Here is a 19,157-nt window from a genome sequence, read left to right as displayed (position 1 = left end):
AGCATGCTTAAACAAGATAAGGCCAGGCCCTGGGGGTGGGGACAGTGGGATAGAAAGCTCTTTATCAGCTGCTGGACAGATGACCTGATGACCTGTCACATCCCTCCAGGCAGTGACTCTGGTAAGAGAAAGAGAGAAAGAAGCTTTAACTACCAGGCCTGGGCACCATCCCAGACCCATTGGGTGAGCAAAAGTTCCCCAACACAGAATCCCCAAAGAGTGTGTATGTTGACACTGGTCATGTCATCAAGTGGTCTGCCAACCGCTATAGATCACTGATTGTGGGGGCTCCCCTGCAAGTCCTGGCCTTCTCCTTCCCTCCTGGGCTGCACCAGGGACACTGCTTCAGGCTGTCCTGCTCTGATCTGTCCTATCTTCTGGAGGACACATGTGGACACAGCTGGACAGGGGTTGGGGGTGGGGAGGCACAACAGAGGACACCCCTCCATGAAGAGGAAGGGAGGATAAACATGAACACCTCAAAAAAAAATGATAAAAGAGGATCACCTTTCACCACAAAGGTGCATGTGTTGGTCATTGCTCGTTGAATAGCAGGTTGCTGGGCACAGCCACGGCAGTGGCGCTGGCCCTGGGAGCCAGGGACACAGGACAACCCACAGGAGGCAGGAGAACACATGTAACTTGGATTCACACCCATTTTTCCCTCTCCCTTTGCACTTGTGCGTTGCATCAAGGCACACCCACAGTTCATACACAGAGCCAAATGATGCTTCCAAATAGTCCTTTACTGCTAACTAGAGCTACACAACAAGGCAGTCCGCATGCGCCTCGCTGGACCCCCACCCCCTCCAGAAGCGCGTCACATGATCCAGGAGGTGACAGGACACTCATTTTCTGGGTTCTCTACCTCCACCACAGAGTAGCTGCAGTTCTCCTTGTGGAAGATCTTCTTGCACTTTGTGGTGTCAAAGCCCGTAGGGACTGCAACGCTGTCATGGAGACAAACCAAAGCCAGTTAGAAGCTAAAAGATCCACCCCCCCACCACCACCAAACACACCCACACTCACATATACACACAAACATCACCACCACCACCACCACTGCACTTGGACCAGGACCAACTCTGCGAAGGAAGCAGGCCCGCTGTAACTGCTTCTTCCTTCCCCTCCACCACCCCAGGTGTGGCCCCAGAGCACCTGCATCTGCTTGTTCCATGGAGTCACTCAGACCATCCCTGCTGCTAGTCATACATGTTGTGTCCTACAGGCACAGGACAGCCAGGAGCCCTGAGAGACCCAGCCAGGGCCAGGCAGGTGGCTCCAACCCAGCTCCCCTAAAGTCCCCATTCAGGAAGTGGTCAGCAGTGGGGGAGGGGGTAGCGCCATCCCAGGCCTGGCAGCAGGAAGTTAGGAAATGAACCATCTGAAGCCACAGGAGCAAAGAGCCACTCTGGGCCAGGGTCCTGGGACCCAGGCAAAAGCTTAGGAAAACTGGGGACCACCTCGCTAGGAAAATTCACCCACGCATTCTGGGTGGTAAATAGCTATGCCTCATTTGCCCCCTGAAGCCCATGCCTCAACCCTGCATTTCACCTGCCTCTGCCTGGAGTGTGCACGGAAACAGCTATGCCCGGTTCCTTTATGACAATGCTGCCTCCCAAGAAGTGACCCCTGACTCCTGTGTTAAAGGGTTATTGTCACTCTTCTATCCCAACTGCCTGCTCTCCAAGCCACCTAAACGTGGGGCTCAGAACCGGTGAGGTTGGGGCGTTCAGCACCCGAGGTCCTGCAGGCTTGTCCTGAGAGGGGAAGCAAGCACCAGCACTGAGGTTCTGGTTCCATCTTCCAGAGTTGGCATCTACATGACTCCTTGGAAGAGTCTGAGGAGCTGGAGAGTACTCCTGCTAACATGTAGAGTGAAAAGCCCAGACAGCAAAATTCTAAAAGAAAAAAATAATGGGTAGAAAAGAGGAAGGAAATGATGATAAGATGGTCATCATTATTGCCTTCAGGCAATAAGATTCTAATTTTATTCCTCTGATTCCTACAGTTCGTAATTAACACGTTTTAAATTGAAAACTTCGGAAATTATCACGAAAATTTTTAATATTAAAAGTGGTCATTTGGGGGCCCATGTTGTGGCATACAGGCATAAGCTGCCATCTGCAATGCCAGCATCCCAGGTGGGTGTCCATTGAAATACCCACTGCTCTGCTTCTGATCCAGCTCCCTGCTAATGTGCCCGGGAAAGCAGCAGAGGATGGCCCAAGGGCATGGGTTCCTGCACCTGTGTGAGAGCCAAACAAGAAGCTCCAGGCTCTTGGCTTTGGCTCTGGCCTGGCCAGGCTTTTGCAGCCATTTGAAGGATGGACAAGCAGATGAAGGACTCTCTCTCTCTCTCATCTTCTCTCTCTGTGTAATGCTACCTTCCAAATAAACAAATCAGTCATTTTTTTCAAAGAATGTTTACTGATAACCAAAATTGAATCAGATAAAATTTTTTTAAGTAAAAAAAAAAAAAAAAGGTTGTTTAATGGATGGAATATAAACGTTGTGGTTGCCACGGAAAACAGATGGACAATTTCTGCAAAAGTTAAAAAACAAAAAACATCATACGACATGTCCCAGCATTTCTACCCACAGGCATGCACCCCAGAGGACTGAAAGCAGGCACTCAGCCGGACTGGTAGAGCAGCATCGCCCACCACAGCCAAGAGCTGCAGCATCCCTCAGCTGATCAGCACAGGAGCGTGAGAAATGTATGCTAGCTACTCCGATCATCCAGGTTGGTTTCCAAGTATCAAAAGGAAGCAACTCCTGATGCAGGCTGCAGCCTGGATGACCCCCACAAAACACGCAGGGAACACTAAGCCACTCTCAGAAAGATGCAGATTGTATAATTCCATTTCTGTGAAAAATCTACAAGAGGCAAAGTTACAGATAGCAGATTGGCAGTTGTCACGGGCCAGGGGAGGAAGAAGGTGTGATACTGCCCAATGGAAGTAGTACAAGCAGAAGGAGTCACTGAAAGGTTTCGGACATGGTGACTACGGTTACATAGATCTATGAGTGAATTTCATAGTCCTGCATTATACACACTTAAAATGGTAAAAATAGCCAGTATTTTGAAATGTATCTTTGCCACTAACATTTCTTTAAACGTTTAAAAAATAATGATTTGTTGTCCAGGAGATGCTGATTTTTATCATTTTCAAAAGTTTATTTCTCCTCATCTACTTGAAAGGCAAAGTGGCACAGAGAGAAAGACAGAGATGTTCCATCTGCCTATTTACTCCCCAGATGCCCACACAGCCAGATCTGGGCCAGGCCAAGGCCAGGGGCCCACCATTCCATCTGGGTGTCTCCCACAGGAACCCAAGTTCCAGGTCTGTTATTGGCTGCCTCCCAAGAGCACTGGAGGCGGAGCAGCTGGCACTCCCTCCCATGGGAAATCTGAGGGTCACAGCGACAGTGTCTGTCACCTGCTGAACCACAACACTAGCCCCTAGAGGCTAATTTTTTTTAAAGTAAGTGTTTAGGAGGAAATGAGATTGTGTGGTTGTGCTGTCTGAGCAGGGACAAGGTGCATGGCAGAGGGCGTATTCCTGGATTTATTTTTTGCTTTAAAGCAGACCTAGATGAAATAGCTCAGAGCAAATGAGAAGGGAGATCAGGACCATAAGGGGTGCTCCTTCCCAGCACTGCAGGCTGGCTGACCTTGGATATTAGCCCACACAGCTCATTCTCACTGTGGCCAGAGAGCAGGGATGCTGGTTCTCAGGGGATCTCCAATTATCTGCCAGGGATGGTTTACCAGTACTACCTGTAGCCAGGCACAGGCTTTCTCCAAGCTTGACCCAGATATGGAGCCACAAAAATCCAGATTCAGCCATGATACACAGTGATCCAGCTGCTGTGGGCAGGCAGGAAACCTGCCAGCATTCCTCTTGTTCTGTTCTATACTTAGCACCAGCACCTACTTGATAAATGTGCCAAACTTTGCAGTTGTATAAACCTTAGGGAGACTCAGATGGTCAGGTTGAGGTTAAAAACTCATTCCTCCACTCACCGGAGTTGCTTTCAGACTCTCAGAGTCCCTGGTTACAATACAGATTTCTCGGTCCCTTCCCTCACAGATTCTGATCAGAGGCTCTGGGGTGGGGCCCAGGAATCTGCACTCTACCCAGCCTCTCAGATGAGTCTGTGATCTGCAGGTGTGAGACACGCTGCTGTACACAAGTGCTTCTGTCAATGCCACTCACATTCTTGTGGAGAGTGAGGTGGGCATCAGGTGGGGCTGGGAGGGTTAGGAGTCAAGATGGCTGTAGGGATTTTGTGCTCCCCTCCACTACCACAGCAGGAAGCATTTGCAAGACCTTGGAGTTTGATGTGAACTCACAGCAAACCAACTTAGGGTTGATAGCACATGACAGACACTGCACCATTAACCCTTGCATCTCATATCTATCTTCCCTGCTTCTGCTTAGAGCCACTCTTCCTTCTCCAAGTGGCCAAGGCTGAGCTGATGACTGGGTCAACTTCTAGACCATTGGATGTGCTTTCCTGTCTCCAGGAACCCAGAGGGATACAGAGATTTAAGGAAAAAGATACTAGGGCTAGTGTTGGTATAGCAAATCAAGCTATTAGTTGCAAAACTTACATCCTATGGGAGTGCTGGTTGAAGTCCTGGCTACTTTATTTCCATTGTACCTGGGAAAGCAGTGAAAGCTGGTCCGAGCAGTTGGGCTTCTGCAGCCATTGTGGGAAACCCAGATGGAGAACCAGGCTCCTGGCTTTGCCCTTACCCAACCCTGGCTGTTGCAGTCATTTTAGGAGTGAACCAAGGATGGAAGATTCTCAATCTCTCTCTCTGAAGTTTGTAAATACATCAAGAGAAGAATACATAGGACTGAAAACTAATTTCCATCCTTCCCTCTCCTCTCACTCCCCCCACATCAAGAGTAAATTCGAATGTGCATTGTGGCCATTGGATGATAATTATATGACAATGTGAGGTCATTGGTTGTAACAACTGCACTGCTGTTGGAAGACATTGATAATGGGGAGACTGTGCCTGTGTGGGGGCAGAGGTGTATGGGAAATCTCTATGCCTTGGCTTAGTTCTTCCGGAATCTAAGACAGCTTTAAACATAAAACCTATTTAAAGCAAACAAAAACACTCCCCTCCCAGTGATGGGGCTTTCAAAGAAGGAGCTGTCACATCCCTCTCCACCACCCATGTGAGACTCACGTGCTGCAGCACTGAACTTTGCTTTCGTCACAGATGCACCTGTCACAGTTTTCTGTCTTCCACTCCACGTTCAGCTGGTGTGTGGCTCCATCGCTATCCCTGCATTCTAAAACATCACACACAGCATCCTCAGGGGAGTCCCCAAATCACTGGCAGGAGCAGGGCACACAAGGAGAGGGAGGCCAGCCCCCTGCAATTTGACAATGATGTACAGAAGAGGTACTTCTGTCCTTCCCATGGCCACTGTGCAGTAGCGGCCACTGATTCTGTTTTGTTACAGAGCTTAAACCTGTTCTGATTTTGTTTCAGAACAGATAGTGTGAGAGATAAGGCCCTCCTCTTTTAATCAGATTTCTACCACAAGCATGGGGCCATGGTGGGCCCAGATTTTCTCCTACTGGCTTCTCTCTAGATAAAAAGGTCACAGCATCACAACCCCCCTTTGTTTTGCATGAGTGGTTGCTAGGTGAACCAGGTGAAATATACTGGGTACTTCAAAACCATCCTCAGGCACAGGCTGTGGCAAAGCCAGCTAAACTACCTCACCTACTTGGCATCCATATAGGCACTGCTTTGAGTCCTAGTTGCTCAACTTCTCATCCACCCTCTGTTCATGTGCCTGGAGAAGCTGTGAAAATGATCCAAATACTTAGGCCCATCATACCCAAAAAGGGGAACTCAGAATTCTGGGTTCTTGGCTCCAGCTTGTCCCAGTCATGGACTTTACAGCCATTTGAAAAACAAACTAGCAGATGGAAGATATTTTCTCTCTCTCTCTCTAACTCTGCTTTTCAAATAAAGAAGATAAATCTTAAAACAAAAAGAAAAGCCTCTAACAACTGCAGGTAGGCAATTGGCCTAGTGGTTAAATAAATAAAAACTCAAAATAAAACAAAACTACTTACACCTGGGACCCACCTCAGAACAAGGAAATCCGAGACTGTGGGTCTGGAGCCCAGGTCATTCCATGGTTGAGAAGCTTCCTGAGAATTCCAGTGTTTGACCAAGTAGGTGAACCACTGCTTTGTACCAAGTGCTGCAGGGTACCGAAGGACCACCAGCAGCATCAACTGGGATGGCAGAAGATGTGCCTACTCCCACACCTGCCTCCAGACCCACTGAGTCAGCCCTACTCTGCGCTCAATGTTCAATCAAGGAGTTTTGATTTGATCTTGAGACAGTCAGAGCTCCCATCTGCTGCCCACCTGCTCACAACAGCCCTCATCTGGTCCAGTGCCAAAGTTGGAGGCCAAGAATTCAATCCAGTTCCCCCACATGGGTGGCAGGGAACCAACTAATTGAGCCTCATCTGCTGCTCACAGGCTGTGTATCTGCAGCAAGCCGGAACTGGGAGCAGAGCTGGGACTCAAACCCAGGCACTTCGATATGGGATTGCAGGGGTCCCAAGCCACAAGATAACTCACCCCCCAAAAAGGAGCCCAGACCCCAGTGATTCTAATTTAGCTGATCTTGGATGGGATGAAATCTGAGCACTGGCAAGTTTCCAAAGGAAAAGGAAGACAACTCTCACCTAACTGGGTTTAAGGACAATGGTGAGTTAGAATCCTTCCTTTGGCTCCATTTGTCTTCACCCCAACCCTCCTTCTTCTGTAGATTCAAAGCTGTCCAAGCCCTGCCCACAGGTTGCATGTCCCAGGCTGCAGCTGACCTAGTTCACACTGGAGAACTGGGACTCACCATCGGGGGAATCCTCCACTCTCCTGTCATAGGAGAATAAATAGCACTGTGCATTGCACAGTGTCATGAGGCTGGCGAAGACCACGAGGCTGCGCAGCAGAGTGTCCTGGAACAGAAAGAGGGGTGAGGATGGAGAGTGGGTGAACCCAGAGGCACAGGGGAGAAGCTTAACTCAGCTTACCTCGCACGCAAATGAGACCAGCACAAGTCAGGAGTGTAAGCTATGGAAAGTGACACAGGAGGTCAATGGCACCTGAAGTAATAACGCCCGGTGGCTATTTATCACAGAACTGGGGAAGCTTTTATGAAAAGGGCCTTTTCCTTTTTCTTTGAGCTTTGCAAGAATGATGGAGAAATGGAATTTCTGGCTTTCTAGGACCCATTGGGTCAGCTGGGAGACCACAGCAAGGACAGATGCAGCCCAGGCTGTGAGCAAGAAATCAGATGCAGTTTTTGCTTGTTGCGTTTTATTTTGTTTTTGTTTTCTAGCAGGCAAAGGTATCTTTGGTGATTATGCACAAATCGATCTAGGACAAGGATCAAGCTATTCTTGTCATCCTTTTGAGATGAGCCACACAAACAAATGAATATTAAAGTGGTAATTTCCAGCAATCTCATAAAAAGGAAGATGGAGTGGGAGTACTTAAGTTTTTTTGTTTTTTTTTTAAATTTGGGAGTTGTCACGGTGGCTCAACTGACTAATCCTCTATCTGCAAGTACTGGGATCCTACCCCACACAGGCACTCATTCGTGTCCCAGCTGCTCCACTTCCCATCCAGCTCCCTGCTTGTGCCCTGGGAAAACTGTCAAGGACAGCCCAAAGCCTTGGGACCCTGCACCCATGTGGGAGATTCAGAAGAAACTCCTGGCTCCTGGCTTCTGATTGGCTCAGCTCTGACTGTTGCAGTCAATTATGGAGTGAACTAGTGGATGGAAGATCTTTCTCTCTCTGTAAATCTGACTTTCCAATGAAAATAATTTTTTGAAAGATTTATTTAGTTATTATTTTTATTAGAAAGTCAGATTTACAGAGAAACAGAAAGATCTTCCATCTGCTGGTTCACTTCCCAATAGGTCACAATGGCTGGTGCTGAGCCGTACCCAGGAACCAGGAGCTTCTTCCAGGTCTCACATGTGGGTGCAGGGTCCCAAAGCTTTGAGTCGTCCTCGACTGCCTTCCCAGGCCACAAACAGGGCTCTGGATGGGAAGTGGAGCAACTGGGACATGAACCAGTGTCCATATAGGATTATGGCATATGCAAGACAAGGATTTAGCTACTAGACTACTGCGCCAGACTCTGAAAGTATTTTAATATTTATCTGAAATGCAGAATGACAGGGAGAGACAGAAGGAGAAACAAAGATCCTCCATCTGTTGGGTCACTCCTCCAGTGGCCACAACATCTGGGGCTGGGACTCCATCCAGGTCTCCCATGTAGGTGACAGAAGCCCAAGTACTTGAGCCATCTCCTATTGCCTTCTTAAAGCATTACCAGGGAGCTGGGTAAGAAACAAATCAACCAGGACTCAAACCATCACTCCATATTGGGTGCTGGCATAGTAATCCACAGCTTAATCCTGTCCCATATTTTTTCTCCTTGCACTGGAATTACGTACTTTAACAGTTTTATATGTAATTATCACGCACACACAAAATTTAAGTGCTTTTCTCCAGTTAAAAATGTAAGGAATTCAAAAAGAAGGTATTGACATGCAAAAGAAGATTTATAAAAATGTGTTTAACCTGCCCACCGGAACCCCAAACCAACATCTTCACACATGCAAAAAGTACAGATGGGATATGTTAGACATTTATGTAGCAATAACTTAGTTTATGCCAGGCAATAAAAGATACGCTTACCAAGATACCACAAACTTGTGTGGGTTCTAAGCCACAGAATTTTTTTGGTTTTTGCCTCTAAAGAAGCCTTAAAACCTGTGGCCCTTACAGTGTGTTAGACTTTCTTTTGAAAGATAAGCTATACACGACAGTGATCGAAAAGAATCAGGAAGTCAGTGCTACAGTGTAGCGGGAAATGCCACTGCCCTTGACAGCTGGAATCCCATATGGGCAGTGGTTCGAATCCCAGCTGCTCCACTTCTGATCCAGCTCCTTGCAAATGGCCTTGGGAAAGCAGAAGATGATGGCCCGAAGTTCAAATGTTTATCATAAGATTATAAAGTCTTCACAGAAAATATAGGCAGATATTTATCTTACTCTCAGCATAAAAAAAGAGGAAAAGCAGGTTTGAGCATGGAAAAGTTGCCAAAGCATCAATAAAAATTAAAAAAAATATATATGGAGAACAGGATCATTTCAAGTCTGTCATATATATATATTCCCATGGAAAAAGCAATGCATCTCAGTATAGATGTGTCATTTCACACCTGTGCCCACGGAAGCAATGAACAAACACATGAAAAAGTTCAGCTGACTGAGAACAAAACAAATGTCAGATGCATATAATAAAGAATCATAATGGAATGACGAGAATAGTGCAATAATTTAGAACACTCAGAGGGAAACAGGCACGTGTTGGAAGTGACGGCTACAAGAGTCGTGTTGGAACAAAAGTTAAGGGTGAGATGCAACTTGAAAGCCTGCACCAACAGCCTTCAAAGCCTTCAGGACACCAGCAGCCTTCATTTTGCGTTTTCAAGATTTCATCTTAACAAGCTCCTTCATGCAGCAGTGGGAAAAGGAAACAAATGGTTAAGAACGCAGGCCTGAGAAAAGCACCTGGCAAGCTGGGGAGGAGCGAGAGGAAGTCGGTGGTGGCTGCAAACAGTTTGAGGGGTGTGACTCCCCTGGGGAGCGGGGGATGCAGGGGCAGCAAACACTGTGTCTGATGGGAGTTCATATGATCCAGGTGACAATGTCTCAGAAAAAGCTCTGCTCCCCCATTCCATTTAAAAGGTGGCCTGGAGGTTGTCCTGTGTGGGTGCCAGGATGACTTGAGTGACACCCATTGAAACTCCCGCTACGATTCATTCCCCATGGAAAGGTATTAGCAGGTGGGACCTCTGATGGACAACGAGGTCCAGTTGGCATAAGCATTCATGAGTTCACAGACTACTAGGTTATCTTAAGGGTGGGTCTAGAGGCTGCCATCGAGGTGCAGTGGGTTAAGCTGCTCACTATTGACACACTGGCATCCCTTATCAGGGTGCTGGTTCAAGGCCCAGCCACTCTGCTTCTGACCTAAAACCCTGCTAAACTCTCCAGGGTTCCTCACACCCACATGGGAAGCCCAGATAGAAGTTTTAGGCTTCTGGCTGCTGCCTGGCCCAGGCATGACTGTTGCGGATATCTAGGGGGAGCAAAGCAGTGGATGGAAGATATCTTTCTGTCTCTCCCCTTTTCTCTGTCACTCTGTCTTTTCAAAGAAATAGGAGTTGATGTTGTAGTGCAGAGGGTCAAGCCTCCACTTGAAATACCAGCATCACACGAGGGCACCAGTTCGAGTACCAGTTGCTCCACTTTCCATCCAGCTGTTTGCTAATATGCCCGAGAAAGCACAAAGATGGCTCAACTGGTTGGGCCCTTGTTCCCCATGAGGGAGAGTTGGATGGAATTCCAGGCTTCTAGCTTCAGACTGGCCCAGGAGCTTTGGGAGTGGAGCAATGGATAGAAGATTCTCTCTCTCTCCAACTCTGCCTTTTAAATAGGTACATAAACCATACACACAGCACACACACTCCTGTTCTCACTGCAGACCAATTACATCAGAGTGTGGTTTATAAACTTGCCCCCATGGGGATCCTGCTTAGAGCTTGGTGCGGAGCCTCTACTAGACAGAGAGCCACGCCTGGTATCCCAAGCAGCTTGTAGCCTCTCCCCCACCCCTACTCTGGCTCAGCTTCTCTAAAAAACAGTGCAATGGCAGGTCTGAATAGCATCAGCCATTCTCACAGACCCTAAGAACCAGAGAGGCATGTGAAACCTTGTTGAACCTGAGTTACTACGAAGAAAAGCAACTCACATCTTAGGCAACAGAAAGCATGAATTCACCAAGATTTCCCAGAGTTCTGAGACCCTTTTCACAACCCACATCTTCAATGTCAAGTCATGCAGCAAGGGTCATAACCAGGTCCGGTCATCAGTAAATGCATTTAGTGGTTGCTGGTGCAAGTGCAAATAAATAGAACATTTCCCCCCTTCCCGGCCTCTCTGAATGGACGCAGTCACCTACCATTGTGGTGTGCAGTGTCTGTACAGACAGGTACACCCAGCAAAAGTCAGATCCAGCTTTTATATGGGACAGGATAATCCTCTGTGCAACATGATTCGGAAAAGCAACACACCTCAAGTGTTTACAGAGGGCTACCAATGTTCTCAGACGGTTTATGACTGATTCATAAATCAAGCCTCCACCCCAAGTGTTTACCCTTTTCTCTACCCCAATCACATTTCCCCTTGACCTGAGAGAGCAGGTCAGAGCAGAGGAGAGCTCCTCTGCATGGAGCCTTCCCTCTGCCTGGTAGACAGCTAAGCACATGACACGTTCCGACTCGGTGTTACAACATAGAGATGGAGGTTCAGGGATGCCAGACCATGAAGCTGGGAGTTGTGAAGGAGCCCCAGGGACCAACCCAGCAGGCACACCAGGCCTGCAGCTGTGGCTCCACTGGCACTGCCCGGAGAGTCTGTTGTGACAGCAGAAGTGTACTAAGTCATCCGCCACGGTGTGGGAGACCTCTGCTCTCTGCTGACTGCACAGGTTTCTCTGGGCAAGGCACGACTCCACCCACTGGAATTTTCTAAAGCTCTTGCTGAATCGTTAGCTGACTTCTCTTTCTCCTTCCTCTTCTTCTAAGATTCATTATTGAAAAGCAGAGAGAGAGAGAGAGAGAGAGAGAGAGAGAGAGAGTGTCCAGCTGCTGGTTCACTCCCCATACAGTTACCTGATGGGTCTGGGTCCAAGTGAAGCCAGGAGCTTAAAACTCCATCGGAGTCTCCCACCTGTGTGGCAAGGCCCAAGCACTTTCCCAGGTGCATTAGCAAGGAGTGGGGTCACAGGGGGGAAGCTGGAACTCAAACTGGTGCCCATAAGGGATGTAGGCAGAGCCAGCTGCCTCCCCGTGCATGGTACATTGACAGATGAGAGGAGATGGGTGAATGGCTAGACAGATGAGGAAAGAAAGGAAAGGTCGATGCTCAACTTTTATTGCATCTCAATGTTCACTTTATAAACAGAACTAGCCTAATTTTTCCATGTGCATGTATGTGTGATGCATACATGTATTTGGTTGCAACCACCCCAACCAATCCAGGTTCACCGTAGGAAAAAAACACGGAAAGAGGTAAAACAAAACAAAACAACACTGTGATTGGACAGTCCAAGAGAGCTGCTGTTACTATGTTGCAGAATTTCTCTCAAGAGTTTCCTGGGTGTATTTGCATGGAGGAGAGGCCAAGCTCATGTGCACCTTCTTCACACATGGCATCTCACCTGCACTGCTGTGCTGTCTGCTCTCCTCACTCAGAAATGCCTCCTGGGGATGCACCGTTGACCTCACAGCTGAGAGGAAGGTTAAGAAGACCACACTCCACTTCGGAGAGTCGGAACTCCAGTCCAGCTCCTGCTCCTGACCCCAGCTTCCTGCCAGTGCAGATCCTGGGAGGCAGCAGTGATGGCTCAAGTGCCTAGATTTCCACCACTCATGTGGGAGACTTGGATTGAGATCTTGGATCCTAACCAGCCCTGGCTGTTGTACACATCTGGGGAGAGAATCAAGGGTCTCTCTCTCTCCTTCTCTTTCTCTCCTGCTCTCTCTTTATCCACTGAAAATCTAAACTTTTGGGGATGGCATGTTGGCGTTACTAATCTTCCACCTTCAGCAATGGAATCGTATATGGGTGCTGTTCATCTCCCAACTGCTCCACTTCTGATCCAGCTCCCTGCTTACGACCTGGGAAAGCAGTGGAGGATGGATCAAATCCCTGGGCTCCTGCACTCAAGTGGAGATGTGGAGGAAGCTCCTGGCTTCTGGATTTAATAAGCTCAGCTCTAGCCAAGCTCTTAGCTGTCTCCATTTGGGGAGTAAATCAGCGGATGAAAGACTTCTCTCTGCCTCTCCTTATCTCTTAGTAAAATCTGCCTTTCAAATAAAAATAAATAAATCTTTAGTGTTATATATCTACCCTTGAGTATCAATAAATTTGAATCTGATCACCAGGTTTTTAAAATTTTTTAAATTTTATTATCAAACAGAAAAAATTTTCATCTACTGATTCAAGTCAGTGAAATAAATCTTAGTTTCTTTAAATGGCATGATTCTATGAGACCATGTTGAACACTTGGGTTGCTGATTTTTGGCCCAGGTTAGGAAATATGGAAATTCATATCCTTTAGGTAAAAATTTCCCCATACTTAACACTCATTGCCTTAAGGCAAATCGATAGAGGGAAAATTTCTGGGTAAAAGAAAACATAATTTGTCATCTATGATTCTGATAGCTGGAAAATATTTTTTGTTCTAGTGACTTTCCTTTCATCATTGGCAAGGTTTAGGCGGTTCCTTTTTTTTTTTTTTCTGTTTCGAACTGTCTACATTTTTTTCTCCTTGATTAGTCAAGATTCGTCCTAAAGATACTAGCTCTTAACTGTCACACAGGTTAAAATGCTTTCATCATTTTTTTCATAGCCAGCACACTGACTTCAGAATTTTGGGTTAATTTTAAGCTTCTTATATTTATTTATTTGAAAGACAAAGAGTGTGTGTGTGTGTGTGTGTGTGTGTGTGTGTGAGAGAGAGACAGAAAAGAAACAGAGAAACAAGGAGAGAAACAGAGCTCCCCAAATGGCTGTAGTAGGTAGGGACTGAGCCAGGCTGAGGCCAGGGGCCAGAAACTCCATTCAGGTCTCCCACGTGGGTAGGGACCCAAGAACACAAGCATCCTTTGCTGCTTTTCCAGGTGCATTAAGGGAACACGGTCCGATGTGGAGCAGGTGAGGGTGAGCAAGTGCTCTGACAAAGGTTGCTGAGGTTGCAAGAGGCAGCTTAACCCACTGTACCATAACACTGGTCTCTGGCTTGGGTATTGAAGAAGTAAGAAATTTTCCCCACTAGTGTTTCCACTTTTACAGTGATGTGCTTTTGACAGGTAGATTTCAAGCCATTGGTACTTATCACATGGTTCCTGGCTTTGTTCAGATGGGATTAACTAGCCTGTTGAGTGTCATATTTTAAGACATTTTATTATTAAGTAAGCAATGCAAACACATGATAAAAGTTAAAGAGAGAGACTCCTTTCTTCCTGCTTTTCAATGTCTTAGATCACCTTTCTCGACCCCTGCAGTTACTAATCACTCCAGTGTCTATCTTCCTATGGATATCTATACATGCAATGCAGCACCTGAGAAGTTAGTGGAAAATGCACTTTTTGGAAAAAAAATTGTACATAAATTTCAGATTTTTTTTGTACCAAACTAACTTGTATTTTAAATCCATTTCCCATAAATTTAGAAAAAAATAAAGTATTTCACATGGGGAAAACAGGTAGAGAGGTACAGAAAAAGACAGAGAGCTTCTGTATCCCGGTTTCTTCCCCAAAAGGTTGATAACATGGAGACTGGGCCAGGTGTTAGCCAGGAAGTGGGAACTCCACTGGGGTCTCACACACGGGTGGCAGGGTCCCAGGCCCTGGAGCCAGCACCTCTAACTCTCAGGTTCTGTGTTAGCCAGAAGTGGGGCAGCAGCCGGATGCTCAGATGTGCCACATGGGTGTCAGCTCCACTGGTGAAGTGCCAGCTCTTCTACAAACCCTACTGGGGATCCTCTTCTACATGCAAATGCTTGTGCTCTTGGGAAGGCACTCCCTAACTAGTGGCCCGCGATTCTGCACTTGCTATTGTCTCTCTGTGTTCCATCCCAGCTCTCCTAGGCCTCCTTGATGTCCCCAGGAAGCCCGTCACACTCAGGTCATCTGCACTGCATGACCAGACCTCCCCCGAGCACGTGCCAGCCTCGCTGCCTTGCTCCCCTAAGTTATCACTTCAGTGCCATCTTCTCAGTGGACCTTCCCTGAACGACCTACCTGTGCACCCTCTCATCTGTGCATCTGCCCTCAGTTCCCTGCTTCTCATCCCTCCTGCTTCGGTTTGTGTCAAGACATTAAGCCTTGTTACCCTAAAGGTATAGTTTCCTGCTTATTTATTCATCGCCTGATTTTTAGGGCTTGTGCAGTGGCATAGCAAGTGAATCCTCCACCTGCAGTGCCAGCATCCCAGGTGGGCACCAGTTTATGTATTGGCTGCTTCACTTCTTTTTTTTTTTTTTTTTTTTAAGATTTATTTTATTTTTATTACAAAGTCAGATATACTGAGAGGAGGAGAGACAGAGAGGAAGTGGAGCTGCCGGGATTAGAACCAGCGGCCATATGGGATCAAGGCGAGGACCTTAGCCACTAGGCCACGCTGCCGAGCCCGGCTGCTTCACTTCTGATCCAGCTGGTCTGGAAAAGCAGAAGATGGTCCAAGTCCTTGGGCCCCTGCATCCACATGGAGAGCCAGAAGAAGCCCCTGGCTCAGGGCTCTGGATTGATTCAATCCCACAACAAGTTCTGTACATGTGTGTGGTGATACTGTTGTAAATACAACTACTGCACTGTTGGCTGCATAAGAGTACGCAACATACAATTATGCACATTACATAATAGTTGATAATAAAAATAAACACCCGGGGGCCCAGTATGGTTAGTCTAGCAGCTGGAGTTCTTGCCTTGAACACGCTGGGATCCCACATGGGTGCTGGTTCTAATCCCGGCAGCCCCACTTCCCATCCAGCTCCCTGCTTGTGGCCTGGGAAAGCAGTAGAGGACGGCCCAAGACCTTGGGTCCCTGCACCTGTGAGGGAGACCTGGAAGAAGATCCTGGCTCCTGGCTTCAGATTGGCTCAACCCTGGCCACTGCGGCCACTTTGGGCAGTGAATCAGCAGATGGAAGATCTTTCTTCTCTGTCTCTCCTCCTCTCTGTATATCTGACTTTCTAATAAAAAAAAATCAAATAAATCTTTAGAAATAAATAAATATCAGGGTTCCTGGCTTTAGGCACTTACTCTGCTACACTGACATCATTAGTCTACAGTATACTCCTTCCACTTATAGAAGAAAGTTAGCTATAAGCCAATGCTCTGTGCAGTGCTGCCAGCACCCTTGCACGTGCCAGGTCCTCTGCGTCTCTGATGGCCCCAGGAGCTCCTGTGCAGGGACTGACCCCCATCATCTGGGCTCGTTCACATGCAGATGAGATGGACTACCAATGCATCTCTAGGCATGTAATCCCGTGGCTGTCCTTGTGGAACGCATGTGTGAATGAGCGCCAACAAGTGCTTTGTACAGCCCGACGCCCAACACGGGGTCCAGGAGTGGAGCCACAGCTGAGTCGCTGGTGAAGAAAGCAATGAATGTCACCCCCACCTCTCCCACTGATACCCCAACACACCAGGAGGCCTGCAGTGAGATGTGAAGTAAACTATGTGGTGGTTAGTCCAAAAGTGTGGGCTCCTGCACTTTATTCGCCAGGTTTCTTGTCTTGTTCATTGTCTGGACCGTTTATGAGTTTCCACAGAGCTGCTAGCCTGCCACCTTGTGGAAGATTTCACTTGTCCCCATTTGCAACATGGATACAGGGGAATCCCACCTTCTAATCATAGCAGCTGGGATTGGCAGCCCTCACAGCTTTTCCTCTGACACACACACAGAGGCCACAGCTCCAAAGAGAGGAGGCACAGAAAACATTCTCAGGCAGGTGCTCTATGTGACCAGCACAGCATTATATGTGCCTAAGGAAGCCCTGTGCTCTCCACCTCGCCCCATACCTGGCACATCTCCCTCCCAAAGGATCTTTCCAGGTGACCCAATCACCTTCCACTAGGCCCTGCCTTTTAAAGACCCACCACCCCGGCACAGTGTTAGGTTAGGGACCAACATGTAAAACTGGGGAGACGGGGAGTAGGTAAAGTGTATCCAGGCCAAAGCATCAGGGTACTGGTGTGGTTGGGCTCAACACAGCACCCCATCATCCAACGTGGGAACTGATTCAGGTCCCAGCTGCCCCACTTCCTTTCCAGCTTCTTGCACACGCACCTGGGAAAGCAGCAGAGGATGGAATGAAAAATGTGGTTAACGTCAGGTTTGGGAGGCACAGGAGCCCTCACAGGGAAAGGAAAGCTATAAAGCAGCCACTGCAGCTGACACCTCTATGCGGACATGGAGCACGAGTAACCACTGTGGAAACTAGAGGTGGTACATGGCCTGGGGCTAGGGGAGTTGGTTAAACGTAGAGGTGGGTAGAGGGTAACTATAATTTCATCATGTTTACCCATACAAACTTCCTTGGCATCAAAATCCCATACTTGTTGGTATAAATGTTATTTTCCTGCTACTATACAGAGTCCTTGTGCCCCTGCCACCCACACTGGGGACCAGGATGGAGCTGCTGGCTCCAGAAAGAAGGCCAACTGCTCAAACAACCCCTCCAACTGAACTCCCAGAACCATGAACCAAGATAAATGTTTCTCCTTTCAGAAACTCCAACCCAAAAAGAGAAAGAGAGAAGTGGGTGGGGGGAGCAGAAGAGCTGAGCAAATACATCTTGGATGAAGTACAGAGAAGCCCACAAAGCCAGCCTTTGTCCCTGAGAATAAGGTGAGCCAGGGAGTCACCTGGAGGCCCAGAGGGTTCCTTTTGTCAAGTGGATTAAAGGCTATTTGGTCAAGGATGATGTGTCTCGCAGCTTAGAGCAGCTGCACAAAAAACCAGAAATACCTGCTCCTGACTTAGTGAGAGTGGCCCCAGATTTCACCCTTTACAAAAACCAGTTATGTATTTGGCAGACAACAGAGAGGCAGGTAGGGATAGATAGACAGGTATATAGAGATATCTCCCCCACACTGGTTCACCCCCTAAATGATTGCAGCAGTGTTGGGTCAGATAGAAACCAGGAGCTCGATTTAAGGGTCCCACACAGGTGACAGAGGCCATTCTTCACTGCCTCCACAGGAGCATTGGCAAGAAGTTGGGTTGGAAATGGAGCATCCGAAACTGGAACTGGGGCTCTGGTCTAGGGTGCCAGTGTCACAAGTGGCAACTGAACACTCTACACCACCCATGCCAGCCTCAGAATGCATCGGTTGTGCAGCCAACACCTGCTGTCTTTCTAATGTAATGCCAGGACAATCAGGCTTTTCTTATTTGCAGTGATATGCCAACTGCTCAACCACCATAGCCAATAGGGCAGCTGCTGGCAGTTCGCATGGGGGAGGCTGCTGGACCAGGTGTTGTCCCTCCAGCTGTAGCTGAGATCTGGAGGGGTGAGCAAACTGGGCACTCAGGTGACCCCTGGGGGACCAGCATCAGCAGTCACAGGTCCACCTGCACATCTGAGCCAACACACAGAGATGTCACCACCATGCTTTTTGCTCCTCCTGGTGCCCTACAAACTATACATGGCCACCCAGATTCAAGAGAAGACCAGGTGGCAACATTCATGGTCTCATAAACAGCAGGGCCTCTGGAACCACCTTAGGAATGAGGGTGGAGGGGTGGGAGGGGAGCAGGGTCCACATAAGCCCTCTCCTAACTACTTGCACCTGTTCCCTCCCTGGATTCCTCCACCCCCCCATGCCCCAACCACACTGCAAAGCAAGTATTCGTACCTGCATTTCACTAGTGGTGTGCTATGGGTGAAATGAGTCCTCTGATCACTGCAATGGGTTGCACACCTGGTGCCCCAGGCTGCAATGTTGAGACCTGGGCTTTTGTGGCCCTGGGGCCAACAGCCATGGCCTTGGGCTTCTGTGCACCAGGGGCCTCACTGCAGCAGAGGGTTGATGGGTAAATCACCCAATCCAGGTCCTTCAGGTGCAGCTGCAGAGAGCAGACTTAAAGCATAGTGTTATTGAAGGTGGAAGAACTTACTAGGGGCTTCCAGGGGACAAGATGGAGGCAGAATTTGTCCCTAGGGTTGTTGGCTCTGTGTCTTTCTTAGGGTTGACAGTTCTTCCCTCCCACACACCTGCTGCGGAGGTCTGAACTTGAGAAAGAAACCAAACACAGGGAGGCTGCTACCATTTAAACAGGGCCTCCAAAGTGGAGGAAGCTCCCACCCAACTCCTTGCTCTGTCTCTCCCTCAGGACCACTGCCATCAACAGAAGTGTGTGTGTATGTGTGTGTGTGTGTGTGTGTGTGTGTGTGTGTAGTGACAGAGACAGAAACTGATCGACTTACGCAAGCCTGGGAGG

General features: G+C 48.1%; 1 protein-coding gene across 2 annotated transcripts in view; it reads right to left on the bottom strand.

Annotated features, from left to right (window-relative positions):
- Positions 1-727: 727 nt before the first annotated feature.
- The window catches only part of MSMB (microseminoprotein beta), a 46,129-nt gene continuing 27,699 nt past the window's right edge, over positions 728-19,157 (bottom strand). Inside the window, exons 1-4 of one of the 2 annotated variants that reach the window (XM_058671913.1) lie at positions 11,104-11,193; positions 6,911-7,016; positions 5,213-5,318; positions 728-950 (exon numbers count right to left, since the gene is read on the bottom strand). In XM_058671913.1, the coding sequence (XP_058527896.1) occupies positions 821-950; positions 5,213-5,318; positions 6,911-7,016; positions 11,104-11,106 (345 nt within the window). In that variant the 5' untranslated portion in view covers positions 11,107-11,193 and the 3' untranslated portion in view covers positions 728-820. Of the gene's footprint in view, positions 951-5,212; positions 5,319-6,910; positions 7,017-11,103; positions 11,194-19,157 lie in introns of those variants that run through there. The other variant, XM_058671914.1, reaches the window with a different exon arrangement.

This window comes from Ochotona princeps, chromosome 13, assembly GCF_030435755.1.
Source record: "Ochotona princeps isolate mOchPri1 chromosome 13, mOchPri1.hap1, whole genome shotgun sequence".
In the NCBI taxonomy this organism is placed as follows: domain Eukaryota; kingdom Metazoa; phylum Chordata; class Mammalia; order Lagomorpha; family Ochotonidae; genus Ochotona; species Ochotona princeps.
Note: the sequence above shows the minus strand (reverse complement) of the source record. Positions and strands in the feature narration are given on the sequence as shown.